Here is an 18603-nt window from a genome sequence, read left to right on the forward strand (position 1 = left end):
TAAGGAAAACAATCAGATCTTACACTATACTGAAATAAAGACAGGGTTGGCCTACCTGCCTAATTAACAGCCAAGGCAAGCAGAGACAACTTTTTCTCCACATTTCACCCGACTGCAATTAAATGTTCAATGAATTTTTTAAAAAACTACTGTACTTTCACAGTTAACATATACAGGAGTGCCTGATCCAAGTAAATGTTTTTCTCCGGTCTGTGTTGATGTTGTGCTGCTCATGAGCAAGTTTCAGAGACAGTGTGCCAACCCTGTATTAGGGTCAGCCTTGAAGATTGGAACCTAAGCATCCTAATGAGATTTCTACTACCTCATAGTATGCAAGCGTTTTACTGTTTGCAGCAAGTGATATCACCTGTTGATTCCTCGAATATCTGAAGGAAGATCTAATCGTGAGGTAAATCCAGTTGACTTTCTGGGGTGCTAAGAACAGAACCGGGGTAAAGATGATAAAGGCTACAGGGGTGTCACAAATTCCTTTGACTTCTGCCCTGTTCAGTCTACTCAAGGACAAGCTACACTTTACATGAAACATTGTGATTGGATTCTCTGACTTCTTTTCCCAAACTGAGCTGTTGGAAGCTGCCAATCTTTTTGGAGTGGGACCAAGTTTCCCTTTTTCAAAGGGCAACTGCTGTTTGCCTGGTGGGGTATTCTCTTCATGAGGCAAACCACAGTGGGCAATATGAGTAAAAACAATTGAGAGGAGGAGGGCAACTTCAGCACCACCATTGCAAACTAGTTGGCAGCCCCTCTCCCAATAATAGCTTCATTTCAATTTTAAATAATGTTCAGGAAACCACAGTACTCTATTGATTTTCAATGTAATATGAAGTTTAACACTTAGGCCATGGGTAGGCAAACCAAGGCCCGGGGGCTGGATCTGGCCCAACTGCCTTCTAAATCCGGCCTGGTTCGGGAATCAGTGTGTTTTTATATGAGTAGAACGTGTGCTTTTATTTAAAATGCACCTCTGGGTTATTTGTGGGGCATAGGAATTCGTTCATATGTTTTTTTCAAAATATAGTCCGGCCCCCCACAAGGTCTGAGGGACAGTGGACCGGCCCCCTGCTGAAAAAGTTTGCTGACCCCTGATTAGGCTTTATGCTTTCTGGTTAGAATGTCACTTTTCACACTGTTATAATGCTTAGTACCCTTGTGGTATAAAACGAACCTTAAATCATCACAGAAAGAGCAGCTAGCTCTAGATGTTTGAAACTTTAGGGAGAAACAAGAAAGTGGAGTAATTCAAGCATTCTGCTTCCTAATACAAACCAGAACTTCCAGATCTCCTCCCATGCAAGAGGCTTGCACTATCTTCACATTTGTAGGCATCTCAGTTGGGAGTGCACATTGGTTCTAGAACCTTGCGCATTTTTATTCAAAGTCATCCTCACTTTGTGCAATCCTAGGTAAAATATCAGCCTTAGATTTAGGCCAAGTCAGGTCCCATTCAATCATATGCATTCCTATTTATTGATTTGTGAATCAAGACTGTAGAAACCACGTTACTAAAGGAGGGTTGGCTTCAGCTAAAATTTTCACTGGCTTAGAAAATAAACCTAGTTTTGCGATAGCTATAAATTTTTGCTGAGCAAAGGCTATGAAAAAATACATCCTGGCATTCTCTGGTCACTTTATAATGAAAATGAAGGTACTGTACATAATACTGGAAGCAACCCAGTGGTTGGCTGCATCTTTAAGCAATATATATATATATATATATATATATATATATATATACACACACACACACACACACACACATATATATATATATATATATACAGTATTTTTGCATGTTTGACCTGTAAAGATGTAGCTAAGTAGAGTCAGTGAATCCACTCACTCTGATATACACACATGATATACAATTAAAATCTCTATTCACATTCCTACAAGGCTATCACTCAAGAGAAAAGCCTTTTTGACAACATTCACTGAAGCGTACCAACTAACTGCTAAATGAGAACTTAAACAGTAACAGTTTTGTTATCAGCAGGAAGAGATTTTATCAACATTGGGTTCAGATTCTTTTTTTTTAAGTATCAAATGTAGAGGACCTTTTATTAAAATTAAGAATGCACCATAAAGCTTGTGTCTTTCACAGGAGCAATATCTATGTGTAAAAAACATCTAACAGAAATAAATTAACCTCTTACTTTTAGAACCATAACTACGAGGGAGTTTGCAGGGGTAGGGTGAACATATAAAGTTTTTCTAATTAGATCTTGATCATATTGCTATGTACAATAATAGTTTTTTCTAATTTAAAGGAAGATTTTGGCTGTAAAATATTAAGTGAATATAAAATCAGTGAAGCATTCCAAGTAAATAATCACTGGCAGACTATATACTTGCTGCTATTATTTTAATATATATATTCATGCATTTTAATATATGACACTCTCTAAATAGTGTTATTCTCGGAATACAGATAATACTACACCCATAACTTACAGTTCCTGCTTAACAACTAATCAAAGAATGCCTACCCTTTAATGCCTTTAATATACTTTATGGGGGGGAAACCTATAAAAAGCAGAGTCGGGGAAACATAGTCCTGTTGATGTGCTGCTGGTGCATGCATCTTGAAGCAGTTAACCATGGATTACAATTCAGTAGAAGTTAAGTTCAGAAAAGGAAATATTTGCCTTTGTACCTATCATGGTCAGTGACTGAGGAGGAGAACAGATGCATTCTGACTATTAACAGTCATGACAAATTGCCTTGCTAATGAATGTTACACACTGGAAATGCCACAACTGATTAAACTACAATTTCGCACTACCAGATAGCGAGAGATACTTGGGAACCCCAGCAGTGGACAACTCTAATGTTCTTCCAACAGGCCTTCAGGGCACAGTGCGGTACTTAGAAAAACACACTGTGAATTCCACACAGATATATTCTAAAAGACTGGGCAGACACACAAGTTCTGCAAGACATTAAATGTAACAGCTTATGTCCAAAACTGTTGAGCCACATGAAATGAATATAATTTAACCATTTTGGTATCATTTAAATTATACGCTGTCTTAAAGAATATTTCTTTTGGAGTTTTGCTACTCCTCTCCCTCCAAAACATTTCTTGCGCTTTGCATTTCACATAAAATCTTTCTTTTGTCAGTTTCTTTGTTGGTGCAAAATTGGCAGCAGTTCAAATTCAAAGTACTCCTATTCATTTACTGACCATTAAACCAATGTCATTCTAGTTCACATCAGCCAGGGAGCTAAGCTCTAAAAAACATAAAAGACTTGCTTCACCACTGACGAATAATGTGTACATTTTTACAGAGCTTAAACCTTAATGCTTTGCCTGAAACTAACAATACAGTATATCTTATCATTCCTTTTTCACAAGCAAGCAGCTGCTGAAACGCTTGCCACTTCAAAATATCAATTGCTTGCCAGAGTTGTCCTCAACACACCCTGTCAAACTCATGTATATTGTGCAATGAAAATGCTGCAGCACTGAAAGCTAGAAATTGTGTCAAAGTAAGGGGATGATGTGCAAAGAACAATGTATGACAACCGTAGAGACCACGAACAATAGGAACGAGGCCAGACACTACATATATCACAACTGTGCCTGCACACATTTTATTGTCTGTATTATATATTTAAACCATGACAAATGAACTGTTGTGTGCTGTGTACGGCACAAATAAAACTCCTTCAGTTAGTCAGGCTTTTCTCATTTCTCTTGATGATAGAAACACAGTTGAATCACTCTGCTCTCTGAACATTTGTTTCCAAATCAAAACAGGAGGGGAGAAATGCAAGGTTATCAAAATGAGTAACAGAAAACATGAGACAATAGCACATGATATGAAAATGAGATTTGTTCAGTTGCTTCTCTCCAAGGAGACATAACCAGGGTTACCTTAAAGAATGTTAGGCTATGGAACACAGAGGAAAAAATATTGCTATGCCCATAAATTACAGTATACCTAATTTCAATGCAGATAAGTGCTGGCCTATTGATTTGCATGTTTCCTTGGCAAAATGGAAATCCCATGTGAATCCTCTTTGTCTGGAGAAAGTATATTTTATAAAGCCTTTATGAATACAGCAATCCCTGCCTTTTAAAAGGGAATATGTGAGTAACAAATAGGCCATGGACATACAGCACAGAGCACTAAGCTAAAACTTAAATAAGTGTGCTGCACAAACAGATGCAAGAAACTCATCCACACCCTACTAACGTGTGCATGGACACACACACAAATTAACGTCACTACATTTTAACTATGATTACTGTCAGCCAGTCTTCAAGACTGTGTATTCATTTATTTTTTTACTTATTTAATACTTTTACTAGGTGCCGTTCAAAATTCAGTATTTCCCCTGACAGCTGGCAACTTTTGAAACAATTTAAAACCATATAAAATGTAAACAGCACCATGATAACATTTCATATCTTTCTAAGTGATTGGATTTCTGTCCCTATAATACAGCCACCCAAAAGACTAAAAACAGGGACTACTGCCTATTAAAACCCTTCATTAAAAGCAATCCTAAACAAAAATGTTTTCAGAGGCCACCTAAACACTCTCAGGGAGGAGGCTGCTTGTACATCTTCGGCAAGGGGGTTCCATAGCTATAGGGCAACGGTAGAAAAGCCCCTGTCCTTCATCCCACCAGCCTGATCTCTTATCCTATGATCTTCAACTAAGCCACCTAAAAACTAAGCATTACTGCTAAGCAGCATATCTAGTTAATTGTACAACACCAGACCAGTCTTCACACACTGCACAGCTTGCTAAAATGGGCAAGGGTGGGGGCAGGGAACATAGCAGTAAAAGATTACCTACAACACTAACATATGTCCACAGTACAACAGAGGAGTCAAAAGCTTTGATACACAAGAAGCTATGAGTGTCATTAACTCACATACAGTTAACTAAAATGAATAGATATGCTTTTAAGGTGTTAATAAATATTTTGGATAGAAAATAGGTATTTTAGGTGCTTAGGGTGATGACCTTTGCTGTGTTTATTAGTGGGACAATGATGCATTATTAACACACAGCAGCTGTACCTGAACTGCTGCCACAAACATAATAGCCTTTTATAGCCATCAGGGGAGTGAGAGAGGAGGCCTTTATTAACCACTAGACATGATTAGCACATTATGCAAACTTCAGTAGGCAAATTATCTGTTATTGAAATATAGTGTTGGTTATAACCAATTATCAACATTCTTTAAAAAAAAGAACCCACAAACATCCCAGTCCAAAATGAAAAAATGGTTTCACTACTGGTCAGTTAGTTATGAGTTGGAAATTTCTAAAAAGCTTTATATTCCAACCCCTTCACTTAAGCAATCCGCTAGAACATCTACAGCTTCAGCACAGAATCTAACGCCACATTTAAGACTTCCACTTCATGAATATTAATCTCTAGAATATAAAACTAAACATAAAATGAAACATTTCCAACATAATTAACTGACCTGGTTAACGAGCAAGGAACCTGATGTTTCTAAAACACATTTCCATTAAGGATACAAGTAGGTCTTGAAAGATTAGTGCTGCAATAAATTTTGAAGAGTTAACTTGAAAAATAACAGCATAATATACTTCAAAAAAAGCTTAATTTTGGGGAAGATTATCCCATTATCCTTGGCAACTGAATAGAGCATTGAGAGTCCATTATGAGCAGTCTTTTATGCCCTAGCAGAAAGTCATTAACATAAAATAAATCATTAACTATGATGCTAAGCTCTACTATCTGTAGGTTTCTATGACTAATTTTAATTACTGCATTTGCCAAATGTAAAATGTACCTTTGTTGAAAGTTTTTCTTGCCATTTTACATTTACTCCCCCCTTTTTTTTAGCATGCTACTTGAGGCTGATATGCACAATGTGTATCAGCTTAATTTTATTCTTTGCCAAAGGGACTTTGTAACATTGGAAGCCTCTTCCATGGAAAGCAAGTCTTGTAAACAACAAAAACTGGACTGATCCAGAAATAAATTGACAAGCTTTACAATACATATATCTTTGTGGAGGGGGGGAGAAATACAACACATTAAACATTTATTGTCAGATGTAAGGATGGCCTTGCCCAAAGTGGAAGAATTATAGCCCATTCAAAAAATTTGATTGCATTCGCAAAGGGTGGCAGCGATGGAATATAATACTGAAGTATCACAATGCTAGAACTTGAAAGAAGGAGAACTATAGTGTCATTTATTATGTTCACAGCTGAAAACCACAGAACTGGTAGTTTATTTTCCACTATTAAATGAGCAAGGGATGTGGATTTTTAAGAAAACATCTTCAGTAGTTATAACATCATATACTAACGGGGTGAGAAGACATACAGATATAAAGATTTGTTTTCTTGTGGAGATGGGCAGAAGATAGACTGTTCAGTTTCTGGAGGAATATTAGTGTGTGAGTGTTGTTGGGATTCTTCCAAAGCATAGGCAAGTAACTACTTATTACTTATGTTCTTAACCCAGAGAGGATTGCTCAGTATAGATCAGGAGTAATCAACATGATGCCCTCCGTATACATCTCTTGGACTACATCTCTTATCATCCTTGGCCATTGGCCATGATGGCTAGAGCTGATGAGAGCTATAGTCCAATATCATCTGTACGGCATTATGTTGGCTACCCCACACAGATTAACTATGCCTTAACTGTTAAGAGACCCTGAGTATGAAATCTTTAAGCTTACAAAGTGAAACTAACTAGTGAATGAGAGGACACTCTAATGGATGAGAACACGCAGGATACCACTCAGCCTAACCACAAAATATAACACAGAAACCTGTAAAATGATAGTTCTTTTCTCCCTTTATGTATGTTTTATAACTATAAATCAAATTCTACATGGATTAGACAAAGTGATCCTCCTCTGTGTGTGTGTAGCCTGCTCCAAAGGAATATCCAAGAACATGGAGCCTCCCTCTGAGCAGCTACTGAGCACAAGGATTTGCTTTGAGTACCAGAAATAAGATGAACTCACAGTCCTTTCACATAAAAATCCATTCCTGGTTATTCAAATCTTTTTTTTCACTTCAGCAGTCTAATTTGGAGAAGGATCATTTTGGTGTATTGCTCTTGTTTAGCAATTAGGGGGCAGAAATCCTTCCATTCTATTGCAAATCACCCAAAGTTCTACCAGTAGACGATGATCCCACTGTATCTTCTGACCCTCCCTGCCCTAGATGACACACCAATGGATTACCTCAGCACTGACCACAGCAGAAAAAAGAAATGAAGTTCATGTTCTTATACCAAATCCCTTTCCCCATCTAATGACAGCAGGGACATCAACTTCTCTTCGAGCACAGCAGAAAGACTAGCGTCCAAAATAATCAAGTAGGCATGCTAAATAATCAAGTAGGCATCCTATGCTCCTCTATTGTGGAAAACAGTGAGAAAGTGAGCACAGGTAGAGAGAAAGCTGGAATGAGTGAGGGGAAGCCTTTGATCCTTAGCACAGACAGACCCACCATATGCAGGATGCCTATACCCTGGTATTGCTGTTTCCACACAAACAGTGTATCCCTCTTTCGATAGTATCAGTTTCAATAAGTAAAAGAAGAAGGACTCTACCATTTGCCCATTACATGCACGATGGAGGCATTCCGTCCGAATGTTGAGAAACCCATTACATGAACCACAGTATGCACTGGCAGTGGCGGAGAGCAGGCGGGGGTGGGTTGCTCCGCCTGCAGGGGCGGGGCGCGTGTCCTGGGGGCAGGGCACGTCACCTGCGGGGGGCGGGGCACCCAGTATGGACAAGGGGAGCAGCTGCAATGGCACCCTGGGGGTCGTGCTGCCGGGGGCGGGGCGCTCCCCCCACACTCCTCTTCCTCCACCACTGTGCACTGGCCCACCTTGGACACAAGTTACACATACAGTAAATCCCTGTATGTTGCCAGTACCTTATATACCTTTGAAAACAATGCTGAATTGGATATAAGTGACTTCAACAAATTAAGTATACAAATAGTAGACAGGTTTTTTTGGTTGTTCTTGTTTTGCCTGTCCTATTTCCCTCCTACCATTTGTGCCCCAGAGAGGTTGGGGTTGTGTGGAGTGAGGCATTTTCTAGGAGGTTAGGTTTAGCTGAGGAAATACATAGCTTAGAGACAGGATAAGAATACTAGGGAGAAGATAGGAAAATAGAGAAACCTTCCAGTGATGTGGGCTTCTTTTTTGAAGAATTGGATCCCCCCCTCCCCCACCAGATGCATCAGAAAAGAATCAGTTTGCACATGAATTTTTTCCGATGCTCTTGATAGTTATCTAATTTAGCATGTTTATTGTAGTTCTAGTTAGTCAACGAAGTTAAAAGCTTTCAAGCTTGCCCAATATGGTATTAGATGTTCGACATCATTACTAATGAATTTAAGAAATGGAAAATTTCCCATGGAAAATAAAAGTACTAGAAAATTATCTGGCTCACATCACTGAAACCTTTACGCAGGAAAAGTTAATGCCAGTGTAAGCTGCCTGTGGCCCTCCAGATGTTGTTAGATGACAACTCCCTTCATCCCTGATTATACCACCTGGGGCTGATAGACATTAGAGCAGGGGTCAGCAACCTTTTTCAACCGTGGGCCGGTCGACTGTCCCTCAGACCATGTGGTGGGCAGACTATATTGGGGGGCGATGAACAAATTCCTATGCCCCACAAATAACCCAGAGATGCATTTTAAATAAAAGGACACATTCTACTCATGTAAAAACATGCTGATTCCCGGACCGTGCGGATTGAGAAGGCAATTGGGCCGCATTCGGCCCATGGGCCTTAGGTTGCCTACCCCTGCATTAGAGTCCAATGGTATCTGGACCAGTTGCCAATCCATAGCTTATGCAGCTTTGAGGGATAAGATATGAAGGAAGGACAGAAGTGCTGGGCAATGTCAAAGCAGAGGGCTAAGAAGGAGGTTTAAAGTCAGGATGTGGTGGCTGAGAGATGGAAGACTATTAACTGAAAAGCAGAGAATGTTGGGCAAAGGAGACAGAGGCTGTGTAAGCATCACACATTTAAAGCACATGACTTATCCAAAGAATCCTTGGAATTATAGGTTGTTAAGGGTACTGGGCACTGTAGCTCTGTGAAGGGTAAACTACAGCTCCCAGTGGTTTAAATGTATGGAGTGTACAGTCCTGAGAAAGGCCTATGTGCTGAATAAACAAGGTGGCAGTACTGAGGGGAGAAACTGATACAGGGCTTCTCATGACAAGTTGCTGTTGTATTCAGTGGCATTACGGCCTATGGGACAAGCCAGCCAAAGAAGTGATAGGGACAGGAATGACTGATACTTTTATTCACTTATTCCAAAGATTGCCTATCCTGCTGTTCTGTCAAAAGGCTTTCAGATTAATTCATGCTACATAGTTAAACTGCTGACCAAAAAATTCAATACAATATGAACAACAACCAGTTGTACCTTAGCACAACCACCAAATGTAAAAGGCCTGAGCAAATAAAACTGTCTTCACTCGATGATAAAAAAAACAACAACCAATGAATACTAGCACAAAGAAGCTGCCCTGGGGATACTGTTCCATAATTGAGTCACCACCACAGAAAAGGCCTTTCAACAGAAAAGGCCAGACCATCCACCTTACCTTCAAAGGCTGGGGACTCAGAGAACAAAGCCAGTCCCAAACATTTTGCTGTCTGAGACAGAACAGGATATGGTATGCTTCAAAGGTGCAAAGTACCCACAGCCACTTATTTTGGCAAGCACCTCGCCCCCCTCTTTAAAAATAATAATATATAATAATAATAAATTAAATAATTTGCTGTCCTTTCATGACAGCCAAAATCAGATGCTTGAGGCAGCTTAATGTCACTTTGCCTAATGGCAGGGCCAGTTCTGTGGGCAAAGGAACTCCAAGGAGAATTTCACCATTCAGGAAGCCATGAGGAAGAAGGCAGTCCTTCAGTACCATCATGCCAAGTTGTTTGTTTAATGGCAGTAACTAATTTGTTAGTTGAAATAGACCAGGAGACAATGTAGTTATTTAAACACTAGTGAGATGTATTACACACAGCCAATAGCTACAATATATATGTATAGTGTGTGCATCATTTAAACAAAATTGGCTAATCATTGGCTACTGGTTTCTAGTGTAAAGGTAATCCAACATGTTTCATACACAAATATGGATATGCAAGCTATTCAGAATCATCTCAAGACTGGTGACCCAACAACCAACAAAATCAAATGGTTGGACAAGAGGTTGGAGCACAGCAATTATACAAAAACAAACTTCACTTGGTTTATACACTAAAGTAGATTTGAAGAAAGTAACTATATATCTATATATATAGCTATATATTTGCATATATATATACATACACAAAAGAACATGAAAGGACTACATACAAAGAGGCATTTAAAATGCAAGTACAAAAGATGTCTCTTCAGCCCAGATCATTTATCCACTTTACGCTGAACATTGCAGCACAGACAACAAGCTGAACAGAATTTTTTGTCTAATCTGTTGCCAAACTGGAATGTACTTTTCATTGCAGAGTATATTACAAGGTTGCCATTTTCAAGCCCAATGTTGTAGGGGGAAAATGTTACCACCAGAAAAATCTCATTTGGGGTTAAGCAAATTCCATGTCTCGCTGTCTATAATTAACTGTTTATTGGCACTTGCATTGAGAACCTCATTTACTGATCAGCTTATAACAGGTTTCTTAATGAATAACAATTCCTTAATGAAAACATCCACACAGAGCAAGCATCACTTTTGTAAAAAAAAAAAAAATGTCAGAAATTGCCACCGTTATATGTTTTGACACAAAGAGCATGGATAGAAGAGAATGGACGCCTACTTTCTATTAAAAGTTTGTGAAACCCTGATTGAAAGGGGAAAGCTTGTGCTAGGAGTATTCAGTATGTGCTATTGTGTCAGCCTTGGATATAGTGTTTCAGGAATTCTGGTCTCTCACCTAATGCAAGTATTCAGACCCTAATCCTAAACAGACATGCCTCTGAGCAAAGTCTATTGGAATCAATGGCATTTCATTTACTAGGTTTGTATCCTTGGTAGGGAGCCTAAATATATTTTATTATGTTATATTTTTATTAGGTTATATTATTATCAAAACCTCTGTGGTTTGTTTGTTAAAAAAGTAACTGTGAAAATAGCTCTGTGCTATCTAATACTTTTTGGTATCAGAGGACACAAGCCTTTCAAGATCAGGACCTAAGAACTGAAAATCTCAAACTGTGATAGGTCAAGCTGCACAATATATCCTGATTTCCCCACACCAGGGTTTGGGAATCCTGTGAGACTCCGGATGTTGCTGGACTACAATTCCCATAATTCCTGACCACAGACTGGCTGGAGCTAATGGGAACTGGAGTTCAACAGCATCTGAAGGGCCTCATCCATGTCCTAGTTCAACATGGTCAACATAGCAAATATTTCAGCTGCATAATAATTGCAATGAATGGGAATCTAGAGCTCCTGCTGAATCCATTCATGAGAATATGTTTCGTGCAGGCCTTTCCCAAGAGAGGACTGGCAGAAGTCACTGTTTATAGGTAAAGTGATGGTCTGAGCCACTCATTATTACACACATATTAGAGACGCTAACTCACTATGTCAGGGGTGGCCAACTCCCAAGAGACTGTAATCTACTCACAGAGTTAAAAACTGGCAGTGATCTATCCCCTTTTTGGGGGTTCAGGTCAAAGTTGTTCAGCTTTTTAGGGGAACAAAAGTTGTTGAGCTTCTTTGGAATACTGCAATCTAATTTGTCCACGATAAGTAGTGGCCATTAACTGGTACCATAAAATGTATCAAAGCTTATTAAAAACATCAACACAACAAATCAGTAATACAAGCACAGTTTCTCTCTCTTTAAGAGTAAAAATGGAGTAAAAATGTTCTGCAAGCACCCAAAACTACCCTTTCAAGAAAACAATAAAGAACAAAATTTATTCAACACCCAATTGATTCCACACAGATGTTGAAATTTCTCGAAATATTAGCTACGTAAGGACTTTAGAGTTTTCCTGAGGGACTCTCCTAGAATTCAATGGGGAGTAGGAGTTTGACTACCAGGCATCAGAAACAAAGCATGCTTGTGAAAGAGATACACTTTTGGGACATTTTATAAAGAGCTCAATTTTAGTTTTGGTTTGGCATGATAAAGATACAATAGTAAAATAAACACTATAAACATTTCCCAAGGGGTAGTTGTTTTGCATTGTGTTGTAGATTGCAACATAGATATCAAAGAGTCTTATAGCTCCTTAAAGACTAACAAGAATCTTTGTTGTAAATACTATGGTTTTCTGACTATGGAGTCACAAAGAAGTTTTAAAATACTACTTGCCCACAAAGAAGTTTTATGTACTCATTTCCTTATGTTGCATTGCTCCCTTCCCCCATTTTGTTTAGTCTAGGTTTTTCTCTCTATCTAATCAGCTTGTATTTTTCCACTGCATTGACAAGTATAAAGAAGTAAACAGCAAATGAGCCATGGGCATATATATATTTACCAGTAAATCTCAGGGGGTGGGAGAAAATCCGTACATAATTTTGCAGTGCTAGCTACTGGGAGCCATAAAGGCCATTATGCCCCTCCTGTTGTTGGCATAAGTCAGCATCTCTGTTATTACCAGTGTCAAAACAAAATTATATTAAAGCAGATACTTAAACAGTTCAGCTGTGCTCAAAATAACAGCAACTTTACAAAAATTATAAGCAACCGTCTACTCACAGTACTTAAGAAATCAGTATATGTAAGGAGTAAATACTGGTTTTTATGGATATATCTTCAAACTAAAGGCATGACATCTCTAAACAGCAGAAGGCTAGTGGGTTATTTTACTGCTGTGCTCATGCCCTGTGCATATAACAACAGAACTGTTTCCAGGGAAATTTAAGTTATGAGGATCTAGGCTGCCATCCCTAAACAGCTCTCCTGGAAGTTTCAGAGGTAAACCATATTACCTCAAGTCTAAATCTGCCTGCCCAGCCTATGAGCTTCACTATGTTATTTCAGAGGCTGACCTATATACAGCAGCATACCATCCATTCTCTCTGTTTGTACAAGAGATACCTCACACAGTTGCCATAACCAACATTGTTTGCATTGTTCTTTCACTTTTCTCCCTCTGAGGTTTTGATGGGAAAGAAACATGATCCAATGCAATACGTACAAAGCACACTATGCAGAAAGGCAAAACATGGCAATGGCCAACTAAAATGTTTCGGGACATTATTTTTAAGTTTATAAAGACCTCAGTCATCTTTTGAAACAAAGACAGCCAACAGAAAAATCAGCAGAGCAGAAAGATCTATACTATTGTATGTTATTTAAAACATGGCCAAGGGTGATTCATTTTAACTTGTGCCACAAACATATGTAGATACGGCCAACTCTTATACTACACATGAACTATGACATTGTATGTCAGAAGACTTGCACCCGAGGATCACTGATTGATTGCCAATCATTTCAAACAAGTTTAAGACTGTGATCCACTCTGCTGGCTTAAAAGGGATCACTCTGAAGTAAATGCAGCTTATAGTACAGTTTATACAAAGCAAACAAGTTTGCCCTGCAATGTCTAATCAGCTTGAAAGTTCAGAGGAAACAGTGAACACAGGCATGTCTGCTATTAGTGTTCTAGGTTACAGGGCTTCCCATTGCATCTGTACTCATAAAATCTGCTGAAGATGATGCAGCATTTAGGGGGGAAATTATCCAACAGCTGTTCATAAAAATGTTCTTTGTACCCAAGAACAACAGCACACATAAGTTAAGGCTTCATAACAACGTTAATCAGCCTGGATAGATGGGGCTGGGGGACTGGAGGAAAATGAGATGTTCAGTCAACACATGCCTTATAGGGGCCCAGCCAGCAAAGCTACTCTAAGTCCATTTTCTATAATCAATGGTCATTGGCAGGGCTGTTTGACAGAGATATACATTGCTTGAAGAATGTTGTTTTACAAGAAACATTCCTGGTATGTCATTCCTAAGCTTAGAAAAAGAAAGAAAGAAAGAAGAACAGAGCAAGTCTTACAACTGAGCATTTCTGAAATCCATTATCAGTCCTGACTAAGTTAAATAGAGTGCCTCATTTTCACAGTCAAAAGAAGTTTGCTTCTTTATGCTTGGACTTAACCAGGTTTTTTTTGGGGGGGTGGCAAATAAAAAACTGACTAGGAACATAGGGCAAACGGAGAAGGGGGGAAGCTTTCTAAATTAATTTATTCAATCAGAAATGATAGCCACCCAAAATGATTTAAAGCACTTAATTGGAAAATGATTTAATATATTAACGTAATTCCTGATTTTCCAAAGCATTTAACTTTTAAATTAAATCTGGCTCACCATCTTGAGTATGATGAGCGAAATGTGTATTCAAGTCATTACCTTCTTTTTGAAGCTTTAAATCACTGATAGATTTAATAACCGTTCGTCCAGTTTTCATTGCCAAATGGCTCTTCAGGCACTTTGACGGTTATGTCATTAATTCTACCCAATGCTTCTTTACTTTTCAGCATGGCAGGCTTACAATTCACAATAAAAGATAATCGAGATTATATTTTATAGTGGCAAGTCACAGAGTGAAAGTAGTTCTATAATCATCATTGCTCAATACTTAAGAAGCCTCAGCACATGAACAGCCTGGCACATAAATAGGGTTCATTCCTGCTATCCAAACTTCAATCTTTTCTTTCTTTCTTTATAAAAGAGGTAACTTTTTCAAAGGATGGGTTTTACTTGATTGTAACAATTAAAAGCCCAAGTGCTGCAGCCCAGATGATCACTGTACACAAATCTACCTAATGAATTTCTGCCAGCAAGCTCCAAGTTTAAGACGTTAGGACACTCTTAAGTCTTGTCCTCATCAGGGTTTCTCAGATAATGAATGACAGATGATATCATGCAGGAAATATTTCCTGAAAAGTGAATGGGTCTTTATCACAGTGCAACAGTTTGTGTTCTTAAAACATGCAGCAAAACAGAAGCCTGTATTTACAGCACTATGTCTAGGTGCAATTTGCCTTAGACAAACACTTGAAATAGCTCCTAAACACAAACACACCGGTGACAACAGACAAAAACCCCAGGGCTTATGCCCACACTCCACTTTCGAACATAAAGTGAACACACTCCCCTTTTGTAAAAGGGCATCTTTAATGCCTTATCTGTTGCAAATCAATAACCAAGCACAGAATCACCAACAAGCAAGGAATAGCCAGGTGCTGATTAGTCAGATGAGGAGTTTATACGGCACATACACAAAAAGATCTGGTGCTGCCTGCAAAAGCTCCAGCCTTCCAGACTATGCGCTTAAACAAAAGCTTAACAGGCACCCAGGTTTAAACAAATCTTACTACCAATGCTTGCTCGCAGTTCTGTTCCTCTCCCCTCCTGGGGGAGTGTTTTGGAAAGCTTGCACTTCCTGATTATTTCCTATGGCCAGCACTGCCCATTCTACAACAGAGGAGGGTGGGGGGAGTTGCACATCATGCATAGTAGTATTAGCAGCTGGCTGAAGCCAGGGAGAAAAAAAGAATGTGGAAAATAAAGAATCAGTGGCCCTGAAGTTCTGGGGCAGAAGCCTTAAGCGTTAAAGAGTGTAGCACAAAACCAAACAGGAGAAGAAGACGACCCGGACTGCAACCCTATGCACACATACTTGGAATAAGTCCCGCGAAACTCTTGAGCAGTACACTCCACTCTCTTTCTGCCCTGCCCAGGGCTTTGCAAATTCCGCCTCGTCTTTCCTACTTAGGAGAAAACTTGTTCTGATGGCGCTGAATCAAGTTATAAAGGGTACGGGTGCAGTTTGATTCTGGGCTTCCTTCTATTCGACACTAAACTTGCCACGCTTCTGCAATTTGGAAACCCCCCACAGTCCCCCACCCACCCACCCCAACCCTGTCCAGCCTGCGATCTGACCACGCTTTGTCCTTCGAGTCTCCCTCCCCTAAAGTAACACCCAAAAGAGGGGTGAATTTAAATCTCCCGCATGAGCATCCCAAGCGTTGGGGGGGCACTTGAAAAAAGACTTTGCGCTTAGGCAGGGCTGCAGTCCCGGGAGCATTGCCCTACGTTGGATTCTCCATAAACTGCCATGGGACTTACTCACGAGTAAGGGCTGCGAGTCCGAAGCGGCTTTCTCTCCCTCCCCCTCCCTCCCTCGGCTAATTCATGGATTTGCATTTTGAAGGCGCCCAGGCCACCCCACACAACAGGCCGAGAGGGGCTTCGCAAAAGCGCCCAGTTGTCTCCCCCGCCGTCGCGCACAACACAAACATTGCACAACGGCAAGGCAAGCAGACACACACACACACACACACACAGGGCGCTGGTGGTGCCTTTGGCTCCATCCTGCAACCTGCCCCGCTCCAAGTCTCGCTCAAGCTGCCCAGCCATCTGCCAACCAAGCCAAACTCCCTTCGAGGAAAGAGAAGCGGGTGGGGTGGGGGCGGGCGGGGTGGGGGTAGCCAGGGCCCCCCCTCACGCCGAATCACCTTGTTGCAGTAGTAGGGGTCCAGGCAAGGAGAAGGTCCCAGGCAAGGGGTCTCCGGAGCGGCGGCGGACTGCGAGGGTGGCGGCGGCTGCTGAGGCGGCGGCTGAGGCGGCGGCGAGTAAAACCGTACGTCCATCGCACTAAAACATCAAGCAAACTCCTCGTCTTCCCGCTTCGTGTCGGCGTTCAGGCAAAACAAAACAAAACGAGAGAGGGAGAGAGAAAGTGGGGGGCGGGGAAACCCCTGAAAACTGAGGTGCCTGAGGAGAAGAAGAGAGGAAAGAAACACCTTCCCCGCCTCACATCCGTTTGCGGTTCGTAAAAGAGAAGAAGGGCTGGTGGGAGGGAAGAGAAACTCTTCCGAAAAGCGCCGGTCTTGCCGGGCGCGGCGACGGCTACCTGAGGCAAAAGCCGCCTCTTCTCTCTCTCTCACAGCCGGGCAGGTAACTTCGAGGAGTTCCGTTGTCCCCACACGCGCCGCTCGCCGAAGCAGCCCAGGACCGCGCTGCGCCTGAGGAGAGTTGGCGCCCTCGCCTCTCCCTGCCCAGCCCGCGCCCTCTCGCTCGCTCTCTCCGCTCTCTTTTCAGCGGCTTTATTTCGGAGGTCTTTATTTCCCCGCCTCGAGAGGAGTCAAGGGAGAGAGCCGGGGGGGAAAAAAGCACCAGCCCCCGCTAGCTACCGTCGAGCCGCTGGGTTTCGGACTGAGGCGGACCCCCGGCTCCGGCAGGGCTGCCCCGCGTCGCTGGCGGCAGGGCGGAGAGGAGGCAGCCGGCGTGCGCCTCGGCCGCTTCGCTGCGAGTGTGCTCCACACAAAGGAGCTCGCGAATCCAGAGCCATTTGCTGCTTTCGCCGCGGAGCGCGCGCGGAGCGCAGACAGGGGGCGCTGTGGCGCCCGCCAGCCGGGCCTCCCTTGCCAACTCTCCTGCTGCACTTCTGCCCTTACCCGGGCTAGTTACTATGGCATCTCCGCGCTTCTGTGGGAAGAAGGAAGGGGAAACGAGGCAAAAGGGGGGTGGGGGGAGACAGGAGACGATTAAAAGAAGAGAGAAAATGTGGGTGGGTGGGTGCCAGGACTTTAAGATAGTTTGAGCAAGGCTGAGCCCCCATTTCCTGCCTGTCCCCAGTAGTTTAGCTTTGCTCTTGGACCGTTGGAAGCAATGTGGAAGAGAGGGGAGAGCCTCTGAGCATGTGCAGAGTTGAACTTCTTCAAGGCAGCTCTAGCCTGCAGCTTCCAAGTGTAGAATTGCAGAGCTGAAAAGGACCTCCAGGACCAGTGAGTCCAAGCCCCTGCAATGCAGGAATATGCAGCTGTCACATACAGGGAGCGAACTTGAAACCTTGGCATTATCAGCACCATGCTCGGACCAACAGATCTAGCTGGGCTTACAGTCAGCTGCAAGTTCAGGGCCATGCCTCGCTAGGGAGCTGGTGATGTGAAATTGTCTGAGATCCTGAACGGGTCATGGTGAGTGCAAGGTAGAAATGGACTAGGTGGTCCGGTGGTCCAACATTGTATAAGGAAGCTTCCTATGTCCAGAATGCAAGATTGATGCTTCAAAGCATTTTGCACAAAAAGCTGCCTTATGTCAGGGCAGACCATTCATTAGCCCATCTTTCTCAATATTGTCAACACTGACTTGCACTGGCTGTCCTGGGTTTCAGGCAGGGAGTGTCTTCCATCTCTACCTGGAAATACTGAGATTGAAGGCGAGAGCTTTTGCATGCAAAGCAGACGCTCTACCACTGAAATGAGCCATTTTGAAATTAATAGCCAAGATGAAGATTGAGAAAAAGCAATTCAAAGCTTCGCTGGCATGGCCTACTGCACACCACAAAGAGATTTTGAATGCTCACAGAGCAGTAAGACAATACGGGGAACTTCCCCATGCGCTTGGGAACTCCTAAGTCATGTGACATCTTTCCATCAGCCATTTGGGTCTCAGTTGTCCAGCACATAAAATCGGAATAATGACTTCAGCCACCCGGATGCAGTGGTAGTGGCAGGACTGGAGAATGTACAATTTTAGATGATGTATACATCTTGCAGACATAGCCTTTTTGTTATGATTATTTAGGACAATGAAACTGG

At 41.6% G+C, this 18603-nt stretch overlaps 1 protein-coding gene across 2 annotated transcripts in view; it reads right to left on the reverse strand.

The window, feature by feature from the left end:
• The window catches only part of TOX (thymocyte selection associated high mobility group box), a 183858-nt gene extending 166376 nt beyond the window's left edge, over positions 1 to 17482 (reverse strand). The window contains exon 1 of one of the 2 annotated variants that reach the window (XM_083622992.1): positions 16516 to 17482. In XM_083622992.1, the coding sequence (XP_083479118.1) occupies positions 16516 to 16650 (135 nt within the window). In that variant the 5' untranslated portion in view covers positions 16651 to 17482. The remainder of the gene's footprint in view (positions 1 to 16515) is intronic. The other variant, XM_083622993.1, reaches the window with a different exon arrangement.
• Between the last annotated feature and the right edge of the window lie 1121 nt (positions 17483 to 18603).

The sequence above is a fragment of the Podarcis filfolensis genome (genome assembly GCF_964270895.1).
Source record: "Podarcis filfolensis genome assembly, chromosome: 7".
Lineage (NCBI taxonomy): Eukaryota > Metazoa > Chordata > Lepidosauria > Squamata > Lacertidae > Podarcis > Podarcis filfolensis.